Here is a 25,892-nt window from a genome sequence, read left to right on the forward strand (position 1 = left end):
TTTAGTAGATTACAATGAACCATATTTTTAACACATTTATGCAAATTGTTCTTGAGACTTTTTGTTAAAATTTTTTTTTTCATATGTATTGCTACGTTATGTAAGTTCTGTCCTACTAACTACTAAATTTACCAAAAAAAAATAATGTTTAATTTTTTTTAAGAGAAAAAAATCTAATATGCATATAAGTTGGACATAATTTAAAACAACAATTAATAAGTAGGTTTTCATATTATCGTGTGAACTGCAGTGCTTCACTATGGATATAGTACACTTAACTTTTTTTTTTACAGAAATTTTTTTTTCTTGAGGATTTGAATAAGAGATAGACCCTTTATAAAACAATTAGATCAATTAGATACTCATTATAAGACATCAGGCCAGGTTCACATCTAACTTCACATTCACTTTCAGCTATCCTTTGGTCTGCTGGGGCACCACACAAGATCTGTTAACCTTTTTTTCTCCATTATTTTCTGTCATTTGTCTTTGATAGAATTTAATTCTGATGTTCTTTCTGAAAATATTGATACCTGCCTTTTTACCTGCCTAGATGGACCACATTGGGGGCCGATTTTGAGTTTGTTTCCACAAAAACTGTCTTTGTAACCTAGTTTATGTTAAACAGCCTTGAATGAGATGTCAATACTGAGATCAATTTTGCTATGTATTATGAGAGAATCAATATAAATTACCTGACAGGAAATAGTTCTTACTGAATAGGTTGTTAATTTTTTTTTTAAATTACAAAAGTGATGCAATAGATGTATACCTCCACTTCAGTAAGCCGTCTCTCCAGCCAACCTTTAGTATCTTCTAGGGATGCAATCTTTTTGATTTTCTCTTCCACTAAACCAGCTTGTTTGCTCAATTCAAGGATTTTTTTCTGTAGATAAGAAAGTAGCCGAGGAACATCTGGAGATTGACTTTAAAACATTGTTACTTAAAAACAGTGACATGCAGAGGTCATTAGAGCTTGGGGAGAGAGCTTGCATAAGATTTTTAAAAAGAAAAATTGTATTAAACTAAATAAATTTTCAGATAACTGTTTGTGCTAATAGATAAAACTAAATAACTATATATAAATATAAATATATATATATATATGTATTCTAGAATTGTCAAGAAACAGGTAGAAAACTTAGTAGTGAGATGGTAGATCTAAGATTTCAATGCTTCTTTAGTTTGATCAGAATCAAATCAAAGACTTACTGACTTATTAAAAGGATCTAAAGACAAGATTTCTCTGCCTTACAAAATGGGGTCAATGCTTAGAATGTCTCTGACTTACAAAATGGAGTCAAAGCTTAGAATTTCTCTGCCTTACAAAATTGAGTCAATGCTTAGAATGTCTCTGATTTACAAAATGGAGTCAATGCTTAGAATGTCTCTGACTTACAAAATGGAGTCAAAGCTTAGAATGTCTCTGACTTACAAAATGGAGTCAAAGCTTAGATTTCTCTGACTTACAAAATGGAGTCAAAGCTTAGAATGTCTGTGACTTACAAAATGGAGTCAATGCTTAGAATGTCTCTGACTTACAAAATGGAGTCAATGCTTAGAATGTCTCTGACTTACAAAATGGAGTCAAAGCTTAGAATTTCTCTGACTTACAAAATGGAGTCAATGCTTAGAATGTCTCTGACTTACAAAATGGAGTCAAAGCTTAGAATGTCTGTGACTTACAAAATGGAGTCAATGCTTAGAATGTCTCTGACATACAAAATGGAGTCAAAGCTTAGAATGTCTCTGACTTACTAAATGGAGTCAATGCTTAGAATGTCTCTGACTTACAAAATGGAGTCAAAGCTTAGAATGTCTCTGACTTACTGATTGTTCTTCTATCTTAGCTTGTAGTTTTTCTACTTCTGACTTACTGATTGTTCTTCTATCTTAGCTTGTAGTTTTTCTACTTCTGACTTACTGATTGTTCTTCTATCTTAGCTTGTAGTTTTTCTACTTCTGACTTACTGATTGTTCTTCTATCTTAGCTTCTAGTTTTTCTACTTCTGACTTACTGATTGTTCTTCTATCTTAGCTTCTAGTTTTTCTACTTCTGACTTACTGATTGTTCTTCTATCTTAGCTTGTAGTTTTTCTACTTCTGACTTACTGATTGTTCTTCTATCTTAGCTTGTAGTTTTTCTACTTCTGACTTACTGATTGTTCTTCTATCTTAGCTTGTAGTTTTTTCTACTTCTGACTTACTGATTGTTCTTCTATCTTAGCTTGTAGTTTTTCTACTTCTGACTTACTGATTGTTCTTCTATCTTAGCTTGTAGTTTTTCTACTTCTGACTTACTGATTGTTCTTCTATCTTAGCTTGTAGTTTTTCTACTTCTGACTTACTGATTGTTCTTCTATCTTAGCTTGTAGTTTTTCTACTTCTGACTTACTGATTGTTCTTCTATCTTAGCTTGTAGTTTTTCTACTTCTGCTGCTTGTTTCTCTTCTATCCTGGCAACATTCTCACGATGTGCATCATACTCTTTCTGGTACTTGATAGCCATTTCATCTACAAGGGATTTTCGCTTTTCAGCTACCTGAATAGTTATTTTATAACAACGGACACATTAAGTTGAAGTGGTATAAAATTAGCATATTCTGCAAGAAAACTAAATAGATGAGTTATCCCCATGAATGCAGTCTGAGATTCAAAGGACCTACCTTACTGATTTCTTGCATGGACAAAATATTTTTATCTCTCTCTGACAGGGCTGCTTGCATCTGACTGACTGCATCATCTGCCACACGTCTGCTCTCCTAAAGGGGACATTGGATTGTGGGATATGTTGTTTTTAGAAATCCAAAACATATCTTTTTTTTTGGATGTATTTGGAAATCTAAGTGTATCACTTACAAAGTTGTAATTAGAAATCTAAACATATCACCTACTAAATAAATAAGATTTTTTTTCGATTTTGTATTTTTTAAAATTATATGCAATGCTATTTTTCCTAGTGAAGTCAGGAATGAAATTTATTTTATTGTTTATATTATTATTATTTTCCTTCTCAGTTGCACTTAGTCTGTGTAATTTGTAGTTGTTACATTACATTTTAACATAGTATCTTTATGTCTAATATTCAGTTGATTCTCCATAACTGGAGCGCAATGGGACACAATCCTTTTGGCTGGCTAGTTGAATAATACAAATATGTCCTGTGAGAAAATATGGGATGTGCTATATGGAACAAACTGTTGAAATGTCATATGTTTTGACATTTATTGTGTGACATATATGTACTGTGACATTATAAACAAGAACTTTTATTGCTTACAAACATCATTCATTGAAAAAAACTATTACAATAAAATTATTCAAAATGATATATAAAATGATGTGAAGCCTAATTTATTGAAAATACTCAGTTGAATGACTAAAGAATTCTTATGAAAACATGTTTTGGGGGGTCAAGGAGGACAAAACATCCTAATTCAAATTTTGGGCTATTCAAAACTTCCAATATAAATTAAGTTTTATGTTATTGGGTGGTGAAAATAGCTTTCTAATGTAAAATTAAATTGTGATTGACAGGACAGAACTCTTTGAGAATGATGCCAGGCATCTGATTTACTCTTCATTCCCCAAAAAGTGATGACCCTACCTGTAACTGAGTGACCAGGTCATCTCGCTCTTTGGTTATCCTAGACAACTGGTCCCTCAAGACTGTGATCTCAGCTAAGTACTTCCCACTCTGTTCTTGGAGTTGGTGACTGGCTACAATACCTGAAGCATCCACCTGTAACATAAATACAAAGAAATTTTTGCAATGTCTTAAAAAAAATATTCAAAAAAAAAAAGTTATAACATTTTCTTTAAATTAATCTCTGTTTGGTGATATTGTAGGAATTAAAAGTTGTATCTCAAACAAAGACAAAATAGACAACACTAAGCCGTCAGCATTTAGAAAACTCCAGCATTAACATTAGTTTTACTATTATTATTGATTTTGTAAAGCATATTTATCATGTTAAACACACTCTGTACATTTCAGTATACTTTCAATTACTAAAGCTTTTAAAATGACGATGTTTTATTTGGTCTAATTTCTCAGGTATTATCTGGAAGTTTAGAGAATAATAATCTATGTGTAGATGAAAAGAGTGTGATAAAAATAGATCATCTATTAGACACATTTTGATGAAACAGTAATTTCGATTCAACTTGCATCAAATAAAATTAGTGCTTGGTTAAATGATGAAAAGAAACATACAGCATTGTGATAGAACTATCGTGACAGTACCTGTGTTTGAAGTTGTGATAGATGATGCTTCAGTTCTTCTATTTGTTTGTCTTTATTACTCTGAAGATATTCAGATTCCTGAAAATATATTATAGGAAAGAATATTTTGAATTTTTTAAAATGGACATATGCACATAAACTTAAACATCAGAATAGAGGTTACATCAAAGACAGTTCCTTTCTTTCCATCATTCTTTGGCATTATTCATTCTTTTTTTATTCCCATTTGTGGCAGCCAACTTTGTATATAACAACTTGAACTCAAAACCCTGCCCCACCAAACCCATTCCCCAAAAACAAGTCTTAGCAGCTGAGTTATACAGTTACATTTTCTTTCAGGCCAGCAAACTGAGTGACAGATGTTTGAATAGCATACTGGGTTACAGATGTTTTAATAGCATTTAGTGGTTACAGTTTAAGACAGTCTAATATTTTAATAAATTTAGTGGTGACACAGGTATGGGTAGCCTTGTGTGTCCATCTGACACATGTGACATAGGCCAGCATACTCTGAGAGGTCAATTGTAATGATTGACATGGGGCAACCAGTAACAACCATTCAGCATAGCAAGATCCTACAATACAGTTGGTATGGTACAGTAGAATCCAGGGCAAGTTCAAGACAATACAGAGAACCCAATAGAGCAGCACGGTTATCCTCAGTGAAGCAATTAAACAGTTATATGATTTGCATTGCCAATTGGGCTGTTTATAAGTTAACAATATAGAATCACACTATTTGGAACCAGAGTCAAATTCTTGTCTTCATCTGGTCACTGTTAATCTTAATGGTTGTAGTCTTATTAATTTAAAAATATAAAATGGTTGCAATCTAGGCAAATCTAATATAAGTAATTTTCACAACCTAGGCTTTAACCATGCTGCTACAATCATGTGACGGTAAGTAATGAATGTGATATAAATTTGATACAATATAGTTACCTTCTTAACTTTCTCAATTTCTGCTTGTAGTTTAGCTATTTGGTCCTTGTAATATTTCTGGTCCCTATCTCTGGCTGCCTGATTCTCATCCAGCTTTGCACTACAAGACAAAACCATTTTCTTGGAATTATTCTAATTGCTAATTCACATTTTAATCCTAATACATTTTTTTCTTTTTCAAAACTAATTTATACAGCTTACTTTTTTAAAACACCAGATGTTAAACATAAAATAATTTTATTGAAATTTCCATTCTGTAATTATTCGCAAACCCATATAATAAATTTATTTTTTAAAAAAAATCAGACATGTAGTAAAAAAAAAAAGTTTCCCTTTTAGGACAAGATCAGATAATGTAAAGATCATGTTTCTATGATTGACGGTTAACAAGGGTGTCATGTGACCAGCAACCGTCTTTACTTTCCCCAACAAATATCCAGTACCCATTAGGGTTGGGAGGGCTCAGAAGTGTCTAAAAAATCTTCAAATCACTGTCTTCACCAAGATTTGAACTCAAGATCCCTTGGTTTGTAAACCAAGCCCTGCCACCACACCCCCAGATGTAGAAAACATTATCTTTCTTTACCCATTTCTCCTCATGAACCCACTATTACCTCATTTCCTTAAACACTTGTTCTTTCTCCGCATGAAGCTGAAGGTAACTGAAATAAGGGGGAAAAAATTAAAGCATTTTTATTTAGTTTCAATTTAAACTGAACAAAAATTCATAAGGCACATAGCTTTCTCTTCAAATAAATGCTTCAATGACATTTACCTTTCTTGTTTTTTTCTAAGCTTATCTGCTGCCTAAAAACACAAAAGAAAAACACATTGAGCATTACAAAAAAACATTTTAGCATAAAAATCATATAATAATAAATATGTAGACACTAGTTCATAAATAAATATGTAATATCTTAAGTATGTTGTATTTTAAAAGAACCTTTTCTAGTTCTTCTTGGATTGCTGTCATTTTTTCTTGGTGCTCTTTCTGAAATATAGATAACATTTTATTTCTATTAAAACAAAACATTTAAAGTGACTTTATGACAGAACTTATGTAAAATAAGACTAAATGTTAAACAACAAAAACTACAGGTGACACTGACAATCATGGACAATGCCAATGACATGAGAAAAAAGATTCAACTCTTAGCCTTTATCAATTTCTTAAATTCTTTTTCTTTGCTTTACTTCAACTATAAAGGATAAACTTTGGCTGAATAATGACTTTTGAAATATGTCCTGAGAGTTTATGAAGCTTATCTACATCAGTTCTTTTTAGTGGCTTTCATGATTTTTTTTCCTGTTAAATGCATGCAACACAATTATGAACAAAAAACATCAAATGTATTTCATCTCATGCACCAGAATAATAAACATGCAAACCTTCTTGATTTCAAGCTCTGATTTTATTAGAAGTTTCTCCTCTCTTTCTGTGTCAAGTTCTAAACGCAGTTCTGAAATTTGTTGCAAGCCAAACATTAGGTTAGAGGAAAATGTTTTCTTATCTTATCTTATGTAATACAGACGTTACTTCAAAAAAGATGATTACGTCCTACGCGTCATGCATTTAGTCATGCATATTAACCAATGACTTAAATTCTGCCAAGTCACTGGTTTTCCTGGCTAGCTCAGGCAACCCATTCCATGCTCTAATAGCATTTCAGCTTCAACTAATTACCATTCTTCTCAATTTGTTTATCCCAGCAAAATTAAGCCTCTTTGAATATTTACAACTAACTTTCAACTGGAATTACCTTAGAGACCGTTATAAAAGTTTAGTTTGTATACAAAATGAGAATAAAGAAAAAGCAGTTTATAATTGTTGCACTAATGGCTTCCTACCCAATTGATGTGATCTCCAGAAGAGCTGGCAAAGAGTTTCTTCATGTGGCCTTATTAAATTAAAATGTGTTTTTGTTTTATTTTTATTTACAACCAGCATACTTTTGGAGGTTTCATTTTATTACAGGCAAGAATTTACTATTTATATTCTTTATTATATTACATGCAACGAACTGCTTACTACCGGGTACTGATAGTTTCATTGTACTACAAGTAACAAACAACTTAGTATTGATAGTCTCATTGTATAATTATATTATATGCACAAATTAACTTACTATTGATAGTTTCATTGTATTCAGAGCTGGACTGAGTCAAGCCTATAAAGTCAAAATAAAATATTTCAGTTTCATTCATATTGCTTTTAAAATCAATCTAGGGTACATCTTGCTGGTAAAAATGTTACCTTTCTGCACAGCTCCATCCACTGCTTCTTCACCATTAACAGAATCTTTTCTGAAATATCCAAATTTATGTTTAATATGAGTGACCAATTCATAAATTATAGAAACAATATTTTATATTTAAAAAAACAACAAATGAGATACCGTAACCTGAGATGAACTCCTATTGAAAAATCAGAGCAGGAAGGACTAGTCCTCCCGTAGTGCTCTGGCAAGAAACTTAGCCGTCCGGCGTAGTGCCTCATAGCTACCATACAAGTCGAGTGACTGCACAGGCAAGTCCCCCCTTAGCTCGCGGAGCTGGGGACACTCGTACAAGACATGCGACACTGTTTCGACGCTCTCTCCACAGTGACGGCATCGGGAGTCAAAGTTAGTGCGGAACCGGGCAAAGTATGCCCCAATAGGACAATGTTCCGTCCTGCACTGCGCAACTACTGACTGCTCTGACCTCCTCAGTCGCCACCATGGATCGTCGCGATCTGGGTGACGCATGCGCTGCCAGACACCACGTGCTCTGTCGGATTCCTCCCAGGACTTTAACCACTTCTCATGAATGAGTGCTCGGATTTGTGCCGTTGCTTGTAAGTACGTGCTTGGTGCTTCGAGGTGTGTGGCTGCCATTGCACCCTCCCTTGCGAGGGCGTCTGCCGTTTCATTGCCCCTCACGCCGCAATGTGAAGGCGCCCACTGCATAAAAACGACAGCTCCAATAGCTCGGCGGATGTTATCTGCGGCGCCGATTGCCTCTTCTATTACGGGCGACCCTCCCCCGCCGCCACCCATAACTAGGAGACTGGAGCGAGAGTCAGTGACCAACACCACCATGGTGGCGCTAGTCTCGCGTTGGAGCATTCGGGCCCTAATGGCCTCGAACGCCCTAGTTATCCCTGTAAGTTCGGCATCCATGGAGCATGCAGCGTAGCCGCATGGACCAGAGAGCCTATCTGGTTCAGTCCGGTCGGGGTAGACAATAAGGGCCCCATACCCCGATCTATCGGGGTCCCTCATTACCGACCCATCGGTATAACAGAATATGGCATCTGATGGGTAGGATTTTATGGTTATGGATGCCAAATTTTGGAGAATGGCAGGTGTTAAGCGCCTCTTGGTGGCTCCCTCTTGCCCCAACAGGGACAGGTTTATTTGTGGGGCCGGCAATCTCCTCCACGGAGGGCACGTACTGATTCTTCTAATAGGGATTCTATCAGTGGAGAGTCCAGCTGTATTTGACAAATTGGCCGCTATATGTAGGAACGATCGCATTTTAATGCGGTTCCTCTCTCTCCACTGTCGCACTAAAATTGAGGTGGGTAGCCTAGAGTCGCCCCTTTTATAGCGCTCATAGGCCGTAAGTACTGCCCTCTCCCTCCTAAGATATAAGGGTGCCACGTTTGTAAATATTTCAGCAGCGTTTGTTGGGCTTGTCCTAAAGGTGCCACAAATGAACCGTAGGGCCTGTGCTTGTACCCGGTCGAGTGATTCGAGGGCAGTTTTACTAGCATATACTTGAACTGTATAGCTGTATTCGATTTGTGATCTGACTGCCCCTAGATACAATGTGCGTAGCATGTCAGCTTTGGCACCCCACTTTGTGCTGGCCAGCTTTCTTAATAACGCTAACTTCTCCGAGGCTTTTCGTTCAACTTCCTGGACGTGCTGGAGCATTGACAGTTTTCTATCCAGGGTCACCCCTAGATATTTTGGCGTATTTTCACGCTGGAGTCGCAGCCCACCGAGTTGAAGCTCGAATGGAGCCTTAAGGATGTCGATTCCTAGGCTGAACAGGGACCAGGTCGTTTTGGCAACGTTTATCTGAATCTGCCATTTGTCGCAATACGAGGAGATGGTATGGAGGTCTGCTTGAAGTGCCGCCTGTATTTGGTCGGCTTTCTTCCCGGTTGACCAGAGGACAATATCGTCAGCATATAGCAGTTTTTTGGACCGTAGTGAGCTGGGCAAATCATTAAGAAAGGCTATGAAAAGTGTACAGGACAGGGCAGAGCCCTGAGGCAGGCCATTAAGTTGTTGTTTTGGCTTGCTAAGGGAGTGCTGGTATTTTGTACGTGTGCTCCTCCCTGACAGAAAGGATTGTATCCAATTGTATATCTTGCCCCGCACACCCATAGCTCTTAGCTTAAGATAGAGGCCTTGCTTCCACACACGATCGTAGGCCTGTTTTAGGTCTATGAACACCGCGTATGTGCTCTCGGACCTCTGGAACCCGTCGGCCACCTCCTGTGCGAATGTCGTGACCTGGTCGATCGGGCTCAAGCCTGCCCTAAAGCCGGCCTGTTCTGGCGCCAGGATACCGGCACTCTCAAAGCACCAAACTAGCCGCTCGTTAACCATTCGCTCAGCAACTTTGCCAAGGGTTGAGGTTAGTGAAATGGGTCTGTAGGACTCCACGTTAGTCGCGTCTTTTCCCTTCTTAAGGACTGGCACAATGACAGCACTCTTCCAGGCCCCGGGCAGTCTGGACTCTGCCCAGGTTCGATTCATAAACTCCAGGAGTTTATCTCTCGCACTGCCCCCAAGGTGTTTTACCATCTCGGGGGTAACCTTGTCTGGCCCCGGAGCTTTTCGATTTTTGCACTTAGCTATCGCTCTGTCCAGCTCAGCACGACAGAAGTGCGCGTTGCACGTTGCTTGGCTTTCCGGCTCATCCGGCTCCCTCTCGAGCCTCTTACGTTCTTTGTTGAGGGCTTTGGACATGGCAGACTTCTTTTCGGGCTTGCTGGTTTTAGCAAAATGTCGATTCAACAAGCCGGCCATTTTGGTTACCGTCGAGACCGGCCCTCCGGGTGACAATAGAGGGGCAGCCGTTCGCGCTGTGTCTTTGGCCTCTAGGTTTCGCAGAAGACGCCAGGCTTTCGAGGTATCCCGAAGATCCATCCCGGCGCAGGCAGCGTTCCAATGGTCCGACCGGACGCGCCGGGCCAGTTCACTCGTGGCTCTACAGAGCCGATTGTACTCCCGCCGGATTTCAGGGGTACCCTTCCGTTCAGCAAGCCTCCGGGCTCGCTTACGTCTCAGGACCAGCTTATTCAATTCCTGAGACCACACGCGTTTCTGCCTTACGCCAGGATAAGTCCGCGGGACAAACCTCTTGGCCGCACCCAACATAGCTGCTGTTAATTCGCCGTATATGATGTCAACGTCCCTATCCTCCACTGCAATATTCATAAGGGCAGTGTTGACTGCTGCCTCGTAGGCTGGCCAGTTCGCCTTGGTGTAACTCCATCTACGCGGGGCTTTTGGGGTTACACCACTGGCCTCTGAGAGGGCAATTGTGACTAATATGGGTCTATGGTCACTTCCAATGTCATCTAGGACTTGAAACTGAGTATGTGATTCTAGATTAGCTGTGATTAGAGTAAGGTCTGGTCTAGATTGGCTGCCATTTCCGGTATGGTATAGAGTTGGGGGAGTATGTTTATTTTGCAGACAGAACAAATTAGAATTATTTAGAAGTTCATGAATTTTATGTCCCGATGAGTCGGTTGAATCATAGCCCCACTGCTGAGACTTAGCATTAAAGTCTCCTGCGATGACGTTGTGAGTATTGATATTAGTACCGTCATATTCGAGACTAATTTCATGCTTGGGGGGGTTATACAGATTAGTTACCGTGAGTTTGCGCCCTAATTTATGTATCTCGAGGGTGATGGCGTCGGTACGCCCATGCACTCGTGGACCGGGGACTTGTGTAGCAACCAGGTTGTTGCGTACATAAGTGATGAGCCCCCGGCAGTCTGTGCATTTAAATGCAGTATAACCGGTAATACTGGCATTGCGTTTGCCAGTTAGTGTCTCTTGTAGTAAAGCCACGTCTATTGCCCTCTCGTGGAGGAGTTTTGAGAGCTCTAACACCTTTGGGATGACCCCGCAGATGTTAATTTGTAAGATCAGGAGGGACCTTGTGTTTATGGGCTTAGTCCCTGGAGTGGGTTGGTTCCCACTAGTGTCAATTTGGGTTGTTTGGGGGCCGGAGGCTCCCGTCACTATTTCGCTTCCAGTCATATTTGCCTGCGGTGTATCTAGGTCCGCAGGAGGTTGTGGCAGACTTCCATCAACCTTATTCGAATCGGACCTCCGAAGGAGGTACGAATGCAGTGTTCGTTGAGAAGAGGACTTAGGTGGAGGAATTTTAGCTAACTTTTCACGACCTGACAAATTCCCCCTCATCGAGGTCGCGGGGCGACTAGTAGCTGACTTTTCGTGTCCAGGCCTGACGCCCACTACCCGGCGCACGGAGCCTGTTCGGGTCTGCTCGTGCCCGCTTTTTACTGTGTCTGTGTCAATCATGGCTGTATGGTTAAGGCCGTTGGCGGCCTTAGTTACTGCTCTAATGCAGCAGCGTGCATGGCCTATACTTATGTCGCCACTAAGGGCAAGGCAGAGACCTGCCCAAGCAATCACCGCCACAGTTTGGCATATAAGTTTCCTGCAAGGCAGGAGTGGGGTGGCGCGCGTTTCTCGATATTCCCAGTGTCAGAGTCGCCATTGGTCGCGGCGGATTCCTCCACTAGCGCGCCAGGGAACGGGCTAGATAGAGCCTAGCTCGTGGACGCCAACCGGTCCGCCCGACGCAGCCCGCTAAGGCCGCGCCAGTCAGTCCAGTCTTTGCCCAAAGAGAGACCCGCGAATCAGTCGAGTCCCAGGAGAACCCGACCAACCCTCGAGTTGGTGTCCAGCGCTGTCCGCTTTTCGGAGATCCCGTTAGGTCTCTTACTCACCGTTACCCCGGGGCCCCACAGGGGGGGGGCTGGACATAACCCCTTTGAGTTTCTTTTACACTTGCCGGCTGCTCATTCATCAGCGGCAAGCAACCAGTACCCTTGGCCACTCCCAAAGAGCGGAGTGTTCACGCGGCGACCACGATGAGGTGGTACTGGAACGCCGCGAGATACCATAACCAGATTGCAAGACAAATGAAAAAAAAATTACAGGGTTTAAAAAAAAATTATTTGTGTTCATTACTTTCTTATCCCAAATATCTTTACTTAGATACTCCCTCCCAGTCTCTAATGAAAATATGAATTTTTTAAATGTTAATTTTCAATTGGATGAGATCAGTATTTTTTTGACATTGAGATTTTGCTAACAGATTTTCTGAGATTTCTTAAATAATATTCTTATAGCTACTTTTCATCCAAAGGGTCCCTTTACTATCAAAATTGTAAAGATTTTCATAAAAATGATATATAGGATTTTTAAGTTCTTTTCATAACTTGTTTAACAAGAAATAGATATTTTAAAATTTCACACAATTGTTCTTTTATAATCTTTGTAGCATTGAATCAAATATCATTCTAATGTTAACAGAAAAAAAAAATTACTCTTCTGGTTGCATGAGGCTCTGACTTGCGATGGTAACTTCTGGAGATTGATCATTACTTTTTAATACTGCCTCTTTCTCAAACTTTTCTTGCAATGCTACAAAATTAAATGCATTAAAGTAAATTATTAGTACATATTTATTTATAGATTAACATATACGCTGTAGAAAAAATCTACATTCCCTGGTCTCCTTAGATTTACCTAGGCTCAAGTATAAATACACTTTCTAATAAAGAGTAATCACTTACATTGCAAAACTGTTGGAACAAAGGTAAGCATGAAATGTGTGTTTCATGTCAAACATTCAAGTGGTAGTTATTAACATTATCAATTATGTTGTATAAAATTTACCATGTGTTTGGACATATTATTAACTAAACTGTCAAGAGAGTAAGAAATTTGGAAACAATAATTCACAAGCTATGAAGATTTCCATTACTGTTAGAGATGTCAAGGACATACATTACTTACCATGTAAATTTTTCTGCAAAGCCAAGTTCTCTGCCTTGAGTCTATAGAGCTCCTCACTGACGCTAGACTCCTGGACTGCCACAGGCACTGCATTCCCTGACTCTAACAGCTCCACTTTCTTTTTGTACTCTTCATTGCTAGACACCAACTTTAAAAACACAATTAAGTAGCAAATTATAAGTTAAACAATCATAATTTCATCAGTAACAACAAAGGTCATAAGGATATGAAGTTAACTTGATAAAGAAAGTTTATTAGAATCAGAAAATAGTGCAATATTCTTTTTTTTTTAAACAAAAAATAAATAAATAAATTTACACCTTTATATTTTTGCTGGTTCTAAACAAAAAAGGCTCCTTAGAATTTATTATAAGGCATAGTGTGCAGCCCAATTCATACCATTAAAAAATCAAGAGGAACAACTCTACTACAATGTAAAAGCCTAAAAATATAATCTTAACATAGAGTTGAAGCTAGGTGCTGAAACAAATGATACATATATATATATACATATCGCCTAGCGATAACGCACCAAGCTTGTTTTTTTTGGACATTCCGATGGTCTAGAGGTTAGTTTCGCTTGGTGCGTTATCGCTAGGCGGTGGTGTTGAATCCAGAGTCACAGGTTCGAGCCTCGGTCGGCGCATGCCCTTATTTTCGTAGCATTTTAATTCACTACTTTCTCTCTTAATAACCTGGTCCCTGGTGCTGTTATTTATTTATGTTTAATATATGTATGTAAAAATATAATCTAGTGTCTATTTACTGAATAAGCTCAAAAAGCAAAAACATTTTGAGTACCAAAAGTACTAAATAATGTTTTCTAGGAACAAAGGAAGCTTAATATCTAAGAAGTGAGACTACATGGACAAGGGAAAACATTGCTGACAATGGGAATTGCTAAAGTTTGAATGACATCAGTAAGCTATATTTATATTAGATCCAAAAAGCAAGCTGTGATGTTAGACTCATTGGCCTCCTTCAGTCGTAGAACGACTATGGTTCATCTCAGAGCACACTTCCTCATGTGGCTGTGGAGCCCTATTTTGAAGAGACAATCCCGTCCACAGATAACGCAGGTTAAGGTGGCTTTTGCTTTGGTGGTAGAGGAGCTGGTCATTTTTCGGATTGTACGTTTTTCTTCCTGAGCTGAGACCCATGTACTTTCACTGTCCATAGCTTTCTTGGTCACGTCTCTCTCCATCTGTTGCAGCTATGTCTTCCCAATGGTCAGTATTGATGTTCACTGATTTGAGGTCACGTTTTATTACATCTATGTAACGGAGGTGGGGGCGACCAGTTTTTCTTGTGCCAGAGGCAAGTTGTCCATAGAGGATGACTTTCGGGATGCGCTTGTCCTCCATCCATCGAACATGTCCAAGCCAGCGCAGCGTTGTCTGAGAGCTGTAAAGATGCTGGGAATACCTGATTGTGCAAGGATCTCAGTATTGTACACTTTTTTCTTTCCATGTGACATTCAAGATCATACGGAGACATCTCAAATGGAATGAGTTCAGTTTTCTCTCTTGCTTTGCGTAGATGGTACATGATTCACTGCCATACAGCAGTGTACTCATAACGCATGCATTGTAGACTTACATTTTGGTCACCGTAGTTAGCTTATGGTTTTCCCAAACTCTTGGCCTTAGCAAAGAAGTAAACTGAAACAAATAAAATCATGTTTTTAGATTGCACACTATTTGATAGGAAAACCTACCATACTGAGCTCTGCCATCAAAGTTTGATTCTGAAGTCTGAACTCTTCTTCCTGACTAAGCAACTTTCTTTGTAAGGAGTCTGACTCTTGGAGAAGTATCTCCACATCCTAAAACATTATTCAAACAGGAAAGCATTAACTCTTTTAGCGTGGCATTTCTCTCAGCGAGTAATTTGGTTTATAATATTTATTTCATTATCTTTTTTATGTTAAACTTTTTATTTCTCTCTTTTTTTTATATTTTTTTGGATTTGGGAGTAATTTTCTGTTTTGATAGTAAATTCAATGCAGTACCAAGTTAAAAAAAAAAAACATTATGTAAATGGTATCTCTTTTTAAATTTATTTCCCGGGATACGAAAAATATAAATATATATAAATATATAAATATAAATTTCTTAGAGCATGTGTTCATCGTTTAAGAAATTTAAAGTGATTAAATGTGTTTTTAAGTATTATGATTTTTCAATATTTATGGATTAAATATTTAATTAAAATGTTAAATCTTTCAGTATATCCATTTTTTTATAAATATTTTCTTTTTTGAATAATATATTTGATTTATTATACTTTTGTAGCCCATTCATTTTCCTTTAAAATAAAATTAAATATGTTAGATTATTTAATAAAATTAAAAAGTTATGGTTGTTTTAGTAACTATACCCCCATTAGAAATTTGTGTTTAATCCAGAAAACTCCATTTTTTCGATCAAAATAATGTGCACAGTAAAAGCTTTATATAAACTGAATATTTAAATAGAAAAGTTTTATACTGGAACAGTCAGCATGCTTGTAGCAAATGCTTATAGCAAATGCTTATGACAATATGTAAAATCTCTTTGTGTTTAGCCTCTCTAACCATTTCTTCTTCTTATTTAATTCTATAAGTTGTCATCAACATCCCACGGTATTGGCATAATAATAATTTTCAAGCATAGATAATATTAAAAATATTTCAGAGCTTAAGTTTTATGAGGTCAGTCATCAGCAAAGCCAAGGATACTGGAATGATATTGGAGCAAATGAAGAAAGCTGCTTAGAACTGACTTCTGTGGAGAGGTTTGGTTGTGGCCCTATGGTCCTCAGGGGAGCTCACAGGAATGCGTAAGTCAAAGTTTTATGACTCTTTTCCCCCTTATATTTTTTTTAAACAATTTTTTTCTATAAGTATATAATAAAGACTTTTTTCCTCATTTCTGAAGGAGAGCTAGAAACATATAAAACAAAACAAGTTTGATAAGGTACTGACAATAAACTTTAAAATAACAATTAATCATAGAGTTAAGTAGGCAGCTTTTTGCAGACTCTTTAAAAAAAAAGATCCCCAACAAAAAAAAAATTGCATTTACCTTAGCTTTCTTGCTTTTGTTGATGGCCTAATAAAAAAATATCAAAATATGACATTAAAAGGCTGCCAAGGCACACACATAAATATTTATATACAGTATAATGGGAAATATGATATCTTCTTCTTCAAGCCAGCTTTAATGCTGCTGAGCTGTGAGCTCTTTTGCAGAAAATATGATATAATTAGAGTCCTCTAGATTAACATTTATATAGACATATGATGTAATGAAGAAATGATCAAAGGAAAAGGAACTGGGGGAAGCAAGATAGCCCTCCAGTGTGGTCACTGGTAAGAAAAGAATGGGAAATAACAAATGATTAAAAGCAGACTTAACCCAGTTCAGTTGAAATACCTGTTTAGCTTTTCCCAATTCTCTATCCAGTTGATCGATTTTTTCCTTGGTCTCAGACAACTCTGTCAGAATGAAGCAGAATTTGTGTTATTTCTAAAATATCTATATCATATGCTCAATATGACAATCTCATAGCAAAATAAATTGAGTGCATCTAGAGTTTTGTTTGTTTGTTTGTACTCCTACCTCTTTCCAACAATTTATTTCTTCTTTCAACTTCATAATTGTTAGTTCTCAGTTCAATCAACTGAAGCTAAGGAGAAAACAAAAATTGTTTTTAATTTATAACCTATGATTTGCATAAATTAATAATACAATCAGCGTAGAGATGTAATCAAAACAAAGCAAAATTAAATACTATATATGTATTAAATAAGATCATCAACCAAAAATAAAGGCATAAACACTTAATAGTGAAAGGAATGTGCCTGATGATTTGATAATAAATAAATTTGGCTTCAATTTGGTTTGGTTTTATCTTAAATCTCCTAGGTTTGTGAGGTCCAATTAGTGGTGGCTAGGGGCTGGGGGTATGACACCTAAATAAGTAAATGCGTAAATTATTGATTATAATATAGATCTATAGATCTAGATTCTAGATCTATTTTCATCATGATCTATACAGATCTAGTCTAATTTCTAAATCTATCTCTATTTCTCTAAATTATATATGTATAAAAAAATATTTTAAAAAAGTAAAGTTCCACTTTCAGACCTTGTAGTCTTATAGGGCAGATGATGTAAAGGTCATATGTAACTGTGGCCTACGACTAACGAGGGTGTCATGTGGCCAGCACAATGACCAACCGCCTTTACTTTTCTCCAACTATATCAGGTACCCTTTAGAGCTGGGTAGACTTATAGAGGCACCCCAAGATCCCAAAATTAAAAAGGCAGCCCTATTCCCAACAAGCTGGGAATAGGCTTCAACCCTATTCCCAGTCAACTGTTCCAGTTACAGAATTAAATGTTTTATTTTTTTATTTTTTTTTATAATTAATTTAAAGGAAGATAACAGAAAATAGCTTTAAAATTATTTCGAGGAATAAAATAAAATTGGTTTGTTATTGATAAATCTTTACAATTTATTAGCCTTCTATGATTTTTTCCCTAATGTATTTAAAGGAACAATATATACTTTATAGGCTATTTTATTATAGAATTTTTTGTTAAATCTTTGAGCTGAATATTTATAATAGCTACAAAATATATAAAGCAGTTTTTTTTTTTTTTTGTTTTTTTTTTAATAGTCTTTTAAATGAATTGATACTATTCCTCTGTTACCAATGTTATCATCTCAGTCCAATGAGAAATGGACCTGCTCTCATCCAAATCACAAGAAAGATGATGTCTATTATAAGCTATCTCCACAAGATCAATGTCTAATCTTTTGACTCAGGACCGGACACAACAGAATGAGACAACATATGCAACAGAAGCTCAAAATTGAAACCAGTGAAACCAGTAAAATCTGCCCATGTGGAGTGTCACCAGAGAATGCTGACCATGTCCTCCAAAACTGCTCTCTTTACCAAGAGGCCCATACAAGACACTGGCCCCAAAATGCCTGAATAGAAAGAAAACTAAATGGAGAGCTCCCTGATTTGGAAACCACTGCTCAGTTCATCTCACATATTGGTCTAGTCACCTGAACGCTCCAACATAAAAATGAGAACAAAGAAGAATCTCATTACTGGTCACGTCATCTCCAATTAAATATATTTTTTGACTTGGCTTTGACTTTAAGCATTTCATTCAACTAACATAATTTTTTATAGCCCTATATACTGCTTGTTGATATTTTTGACATGTGTTTACAATGTTCCCTCTCCCATATTCATTCTAAAGTTGAGCGCATTGAGGATCACTATAATAAAAAAGAGGAGCTAACTAGGCAGAGTAAAAAATATAATTGGGTGGGGGGGGGGGGGTCAAAGGTTGTTGCAAAGTAATAACATGTGTAGCTGTGAGGAGAAATATAACCATATGTGTAAACACATAGTAAAATGTTATGTATATTGTAAAGCTGAGAGTTTTTTTCATTTATGTTGATTCTACTCAATGTAGGGGATATCAAAGTTTAATTGTTCTCAACTAAGGTGAAATAGGGGAGGCAGGTGGGTAGGATATATTCTAAACAGGATGTTATAATCTAAGGCCAAGTTGAGGTAGAAATAGTGGAAATCTTTGAGAGGTTGTACACAAATAGGAATCAATGGATTATGTTTTGTACCTATGATCATTATCCAACCAATCTTAGCACAATTTCAATAAATAAATATTTCTCTCATTTGATGTCAGCAATAAACTTGTATGATTTCTAGGTTTGAAATATTATAAAATTGAAAACATACACATTACTTTTTTAATTTCCATTTTGCTAAGTCATTTATGTTTTTTTTTTATTTCAATGAAATATAATGCTTAAAATTTTTTCTTACAGCCCCGCTACCCACCAAAAAAAAAAGTTTGTTATTTAGTTTCCTTACTGTAAGGTAATGTAAAATGAGACATTTCATGTTGATGTCATGATCCTAAATAAATACTTTGCAACAGCTTTCTCAGCACCAGGAATCAAAGACATTATATTACTTACTTTGAACCAAGTAGACAACATAGGAGAAAAGGGGATCCAAAAAGTATTAGCGAACATTAAACCGAATCTGAACTCAATGGTATTCCAGCTAGATTACTCAAAGAACTAAGGAATGAGCTAGCACCAGAGTTCAAAATACTTTTTCAGGCATCTCTTAACCAGCGCAGAATACCAAGGGACTGAAAAGAAGCTAATGTCACCCCCCTATTTAAAAAAGGAGAAAAATTTGACCCAGGAAACTACAGACCAGTATCACTAACCATCAATACATGTAAAATTCTAGAACACATAATATGTAGCAACATCATAAACCACTTAGACAAACACAATGTCCTTATTCCATACCAACATGACATTTAATAAGGAAATATAGATCATGTGAAACACAACTAATAGGACTAATACCAGTAGATGATTTTTCAAAAGATTTAGATAATAGTGAGCAAATAGATGCTATCTATCTCATTAGATTTATACAAGGCTTTTGATAAAGTTCACCACCATAGTTTACTTAAAAAATTAAAATATTTTGGCATTAATGGTCCATTGCATCAGTGGATTAAGGATTTTCTGATAGGGAGAGAACAAACTGTAATAATAAATGGCTCTAAATCAACACCTATAACAGTAAACTCAGGTGTCCTCAAGGAACAAACAGTCCACTACTATTTTTAATTTACATAAATGATTTACCAAAGTGCATTAGTTCAGAAACAAAAGTCAGATTATTCGCAGACGATTGCTTAATATATAGAACAATAAAAAACAACACAAGATACAGAAATTTTACAAAGAGAATTAGATGAATTACAGAAATAGGAATCAAATTGGAGCATGTCTTTCCACCCAGAAAAATGTCAGTTATTAAGAGTATCAAAAAAACTAAATCAAATTAATTCCACTTATCTTATTCATGGTAAACCAGTAATGTTATTTTCTGTTATCTTCCTTTAAATTAATTATTTAAAAAAATAAAACATTTAATTCTGTAACTGGGAATAGGATTTGATCTAATTTGACCTAAGACCTAAACATAGTTGTCTGGGAAAAAGGTTTTGACCTAATTTGACCCAGTTATAATCTAGAATCTAGTGGACGACTAGTGACAGTAACACAGTTACCAGATCTATAAAAAATTTATTTATAGATCATACTAGTCACGTAAAAAAATACCATAATTTTTTTTATAAACATGTTTATGATAAGCATGATTATGATAAAACTCATTTAAAGTATTTATAAACTACGTTACTATGGAATGGCATACTAATAATATATGCCCTATCAGCCCTATGGTCAGTATGGAGTATGGAATAAGAATGAATCAATGATAAACACCTAGATTCTAGAAGTCTAGATCTAGTTGTCTAGTCAGTCTAGTACTTTTACTAGTAGTAGTAGTACTAGTAGTATAGATATAGTAGTACTACTCAATGCCCGTAGTTACGTAGTAGTCTGACTAGTAACACTAGATCAGTAGATGATATCACTAGTCACTAGACTGACTAGTATTATTAGAGTAACACAGTTAGACTGAGTTACAGTAACACTAACAGGCCACTAACAGTACTGACTGAGTCGTCTGAATACAGTTTATACAGTTACTGAGTTAGTAACACTAACCAGTGACTAACCGTGACTAACAGTAGACGACTGAGTACAGTACAGTCAGTACAGTACTGAGTAAGTAACTCAACTGAGTAACTCAGTAACTGAGTATAGTCAGTATAGAGATAGTAATTCAACTATAGTACTATACAAGTATACAAGACGTAACAATGACTAACAAGACTTGTTACAACTACAAGTACAAGTAAAAGTACAAGTCTACAAGTTACAAGTATTACAAAGTAAAAGTTGAGTGAGTGACAGCCTTATATTAGATCTATATCTAACTAGACGTCTACTAGCTTAAACTAATTTACTAGATCTAGTAACTAGATGATATAGCTAATTGCTAGATCCATATCTAGAGTCTATATTCAGTCATTAGATCTATGATAACCTGCATACGATGAAACTCAACATCAGATAGACTAGGAGAAGCGGCCATTTTGTTTGTTTTCTATTCTCTTATCACAGAACTGACCTATAGATTGTATAGACAAAGATCTAGATCAGTGGTTCCCAAAATTTTTTTATCTCAATGACCCCTTTTGTTTTCTCCCCTATATATATATTTAATAAATTCATCAACCTCAAATGTTTTTTTTCACTGACATCTAAGTTGTACACGTATATGTTTATAACGAAATTCTAATTAAATTGAAATAAAATGTAATATTTATTACATGAATTTAACAAACAAACAAAAAATATACGCTTATATTAAGAGGGCTGCTTTGATAATTAAATTTCAAAACTAGGCTTCAATTTAATTAGGATTATTATTATGACTTCTAGGTTAGTTATGTCAATATTGATAACCATTTTGAAACCTTTTTCCACTAGATATGAAGAAGGTAAAAAAGAAAAGAAACTTCCTATAGTGATTATAACAATATCTGATAAGTATCAGGAATAATCTTTTTGAAGTGAGAACAGCTGATATATTCCTTTTTATTGTACTATAGTTCATTGGCGTAGCCAGGGAGGAGGGGTTCACCCCCCCCCCCGAAATGAAATCCCCCCCGCAGGGAGGGGTCGGAATTTATAAATAGTGACTGATTTTTTGCTTAGATTTTGTTTTTTTAAGCTGAGATTTTAATACTAAACCATCACTTGCCCCAGCGCAGCCAAGGGGGTTTGAATTTAAAACTCCCTTCCAGGGAGTTTTGCAGTCAAATCCCCCTCTTCTATAAAAAAAAAAAAAAAAGCAAATGACAATCCCCAAATTCCTAGAGCATTGCTAAGGAAGATTTTGGTTTTAAAACCCCTCCGAAATTTACGATAAAACCCCCCTCTTCAATATACGACTATCCATACATCAGTCACTAGATTCTATGAGCGTAGCAAAGATAGGGGTTTTGTGTTTAACACCCCCCAGTAGGGTTTAAGGCTAAAAATCACCTCTTCAATATAAAAAAAGCAAACTACACACTCAAAATTCCATGAGCGTAGCCAAAGGGTTTTTTAATTTACCCCCCCCCCTTTTTCATTGGGGTTTGAAACTAAAAATAAATTATGCAATCAAAATGCAATGAGTGTAGCCAAAGGGGTTTTGAGTTTAAACCCCTCTTCAGCAGGGTTTGAAGCTAAAAAATACATATTCAATATTTAAAAAAAAAAAAGCAAATTACACACTAAAAATTCTATGAGCGTAGCCAAGCCAAGAGGGGTTTTGAGTTAAAACTCTCCTCCTCCAGAGGGCTTTTTTTAAAGTTAAAAACCATTCCTGATGTTTTAAATACCCCCATACAGAGTTTTGAGGTTGAAAACCTCTCTCTTCAATTTTATTCTAAAGCAAACTACAGTCACCAGATTCTGTGAGCGTAGCTAAAAAGGGGGGGGGGTAAAATTAAAAAAAAAAATACACTGAGTTTTTAGTTTAAAACCCCCCAAAAAATATTTTGACGATAAAACTTCCCTTTTTGATATAAAATCTAAAGCAAACTACAGTCACCTAATTCCAAGAGCGTAGCCAAGAGAGGTTACAAATTTCTACCAGTGGCTGGGCTCCATTAATAAAGTGAAGTGAATTGTCATCTGCCGAAATTGAAAAAGATTAAATGTGGCTCAACAAAGATGGCTAAGATGGATTTTAGGAGTCAGTTATAGAGATCGGGTATCAATCAAAGAAATCCTATGCCGAACTGGGAGTTGACCCCTCAGTAAGGTTGTGACCAAGCGTCGCATTAGTGTAAAAATTATAGACTTCCCGCCATTGCCAGCAAGGGGGTCTGTGACCCCATAGACCCAATGGAGGGGTGAACAATGGCCCAAACGGGGTCCTTTAGGGTTGATATTGGGCTCATTCAGGGGCCCCAGTGAAACCATAGGCTTGTATGTGTTGCCATTGAGGGGAAGGACTTAATGTGGGCCCCAACAGGGCCAAAGATACTTAACCACGGGGGAGGGGGAAAGTAAAAGCCCAAATAAATTCCCTTATGGGGCTAGTCTGGACGCCATCAGGTGGCCCAGATGAAGCCCTACTAGGGGCCAGTAAGAGGCGAACGTTGAGGGGCCTGAAAGAGCTGAATACATGGGTCCCATGGATGGCAAAATTATTTTTTTGCCTATTCCCCCGGGCCCCCACGTGAGGGGGCCCCTAATGCGTGTTTTTTTTACATTAAAAATCAAATATTACGCAAAATGCAGGGGCCCCCAAAGAGGTCAAGCCCCCTGGGCCCTAAAGCATTGGAAAATTCCTAGCTACGGTACGCCCCTGTAGACCTCCAATTAATTTTTTCACTTTCGTCGACCCCTCGATATTTAAGACGTCGTAAAGTCGACTCACATGCAATGCTGGGGTCTAGACCACTTTCGGAATTAGACCTACTCTTCTGTATCTATCTATTCCACCTACTGGTCTATATCTATATCTATTCCACAACTCATGTGATATCTAGGTCTAGACCAGGGGTCTCAAACACGTGGCCCGCGAAACCATTTTGTGTGGCCCGCGGCCACCTCCGCGAATTCAAAAAAATTAGATAAAATTTATAATGACCACATATAAGCCGTGAAATAATTTACAACTGGACACATCTGTAAATAAGGTGTCCGCCCACTGGAAGGGAAGATTCTGTGAAGGCAAACTTTGTTGTTAGCGAGATGGCATCACGACCATTCACTGAAGGCCAGTTTGTAAAAGAGTGTATGCTACAGGCGTGTGAAATTATCTGCCCCGAGAAAAATAAACTCTTCGAAGGCATAAGTTTGTCTGCGAACACAGTTGCAAGCGGGATCACTGAGTCAGCGACAAATGTTCAACAGCAACTGATTGCCGCTGAAAAAAACTTTGTGGCATATTCCATTGCACTGGACGAGTCTTCTGGTGTAACAGACACCGCATACTGTGCCGTATTCATTCGTGGGGTCGACGAAAACTTGAACATTGTTGAAGAGCTATTGGACTTACTACCCATGAAAGGAACGACGACTGGACGCGACGTGTTTCAAGAACTGGAAGCTTGTATTGGCAGGTGTGTGGGCTACCGTGGGAAAAAACTTGTTTCAGTGGCTATATATACGGACGGGCACCAGCAATGTGTTCAGAGAAGGTTGGTGTTTTTGAATTAATGGTAGAGAAACGGTATCAGCTCAGCTTGGCGGGACCTTTTGCAGCCATACACTGAATTCTGCACCAAGAAGCACTCTGTGGCAAAAGTCTACAAATGAAGAACGTGATGGATGTTGTCGTGAAGACGGTGAACTTCATACGTGCACGGGGTCTCAACCACAGACGGTTTGTGTCATTTCTAGCTGATTTAGAAACGGAATACGGTGAGTTACTTTATCATACGGAAGTCAAATGGTTGAGTCGTGGAAAAGTGCTGCAGAGATTCTTTGAACTGAGATGGGAAATAGCATTGTTCATGCCAATGAAAGACGGAGACATACCTCAGCTCAGTGACCCAATTGTTTTGTCGAATCTTGCTTTTCTTACTGACATCACGCAACATCTCAATGCACTTAATTCACAACTACAGGGCACAAAGCAGCTGATTACCGTGATGTTTGACCGCATCAAATCATTCAGATGCAAGCTGATTTTGTTGGCCACTCAGCTGGCAGATGGAAACCTGGCTCATTAGTCTTTTCTACAGAGCATTACGGTTGAACCACAGCGCCTGAAAGACTACGTAGACATTCTCTCCGGACTACCGCTTTCAGCAATTCACTGCGATTGAATCATAGTTTTTCCTTTATGCCACTCCGTTCGCAGTAGACGTGAAAAACGTCCCAGAGGAAGTCCAGATGGAACTACTGGACCTGCAGTGTGACACTGTTCTGAAGCAAAAATACGCTGATGTTGGCGTTCCAGATTTCTATCAGTTTCTTCCCAGAGAGAAGTTTCCAAACGTATTCTGCGCAGCTGCTAGAATTCTAGCGATGTTTGGGGGTACGTACGTTTGCGAACAGTTTTTTTCAGAATGATCAACAAAACAGCATTACAATCAAGACTGACTGATAAGCATCTGAGAGCATCTGAGAGCAACCTTGCGGCTTGCCACTACACGCGACTTCAGGCCTAATGTCGATGGTCTGGACACTCTGCCAAACGCTCTCAGCTGAGTGGACAGAAACATAAGTGACGAGCTATCTGCAGTAGGCCTAGAAATCATAGTTGTAGTTTTTTGGGTAACTACAGTTTCTGCTTTTTTAATAAGTGACAGAGACAACGTCAACTTATTTTAGTAAACTATACTGCCTGTGCATGTAATAAACTACACTAAATGTAATTAATAATTATAAAAACTTTATTTTAGCATTTAACTGCAGTGACAGTAGTGTTCGTAAAATTTAATGAAAAAACATTCTCTTTTTGTGGTGCGGCCCGCTGAATGGTTGTTACTTTCCACTGTGGCCCACATGCCGAAATGAGTTTGAGACCCCTGGTCTAGACAATAATTTTGTTTTGAGTTGCCAGCTTAGCGTATTTTATTTAATCTTCAGTATTTCTAGATCTAGCAATCTAAGCCAATCTAATCTAAGGAAGAGGCAGAATATGTTGGTCCCGATAA

General features: G+C 37.4%; 1 protein-coding gene across 1 annotated transcript in view; it reads right to left on the reverse strand.

Moving 5' to 3' along the window:
* LOC106054025 (GRIP1-associated protein 1-like) overlaps positions 1 to 21,344 on the reverse strand; it is a 36,817-nt gene extending 15,473 nt beyond the window's left edge. The window contains exons 1-19 of the mRNA XM_056026341.1: positions 21,272 to 21,344; positions 16,857 to 16,923; positions 16,671 to 16,732; positions 16,320 to 16,346; positions 14,972 to 15,079; positions 13,255 to 13,402; positions 12,783 to 12,879; positions 7,443 to 7,492; positions 7,315 to 7,356; positions 6,578 to 6,648; positions 6,132 to 6,179; positions 5,964 to 5,995; positions 5,803 to 5,850; positions 5,189 to 5,288; positions 4,247 to 4,324; positions 3,608 to 3,742; positions 2,663 to 2,762; positions 2,396 to 2,538; positions 773 to 886 (exon numbers count right to left, since the gene is read on the reverse strand). Coding sequence (XP_055882316.1) covers positions 773 to 886; positions 2,396 to 2,538; positions 2,663 to 2,762; positions 3,608 to 3,742; positions 4,247 to 4,324; positions 5,189 to 5,288; positions 5,803 to 5,850; positions 5,964 to 5,995; positions 6,132 to 6,179; positions 6,578 to 6,648; positions 7,315 to 7,356; positions 7,443 to 7,492; positions 12,783 to 12,879; positions 13,255 to 13,402; positions 14,972 to 15,079; positions 16,320 to 16,346; positions 16,671 to 16,732; positions 16,857 to 16,923; positions 21,272 to 21,319 — 1,518 coding nt within the window. The 5' untranslated portion in view covers positions 21,320 to 21,344. The remainder of the gene's footprint in view (positions 1 to 772; positions 887 to 2,395; positions 2,539 to 2,662; positions 2,763 to 3,607; positions 3,743 to 4,246; positions 4,325 to 5,188; positions 5,289 to 5,802; positions 5,851 to 5,963; positions 5,996 to 6,131; positions 6,180 to 6,577; positions 6,649 to 7,314; positions 7,357 to 7,442; positions 7,493 to 12,782; positions 12,880 to 13,254; positions 13,403 to 14,971; positions 15,080 to 16,319; positions 16,347 to 16,670; positions 16,733 to 16,856; positions 16,924 to 21,271) is intronic.
* Between the last annotated feature and the right edge of the window lie 4,548 nt (positions 21,345 to 25,892).

The sequence above is a fragment of the Biomphalaria glabrata genome, chromosome 4, assembly GCF_947242115.1.
Source record: "Biomphalaria glabrata chromosome 4, xgBioGlab47.1, whole genome shotgun sequence".
NCBI lineage: Eukaryota > Metazoa > Mollusca > Gastropoda > Planorbidae > Biomphalaria > Biomphalaria glabrata.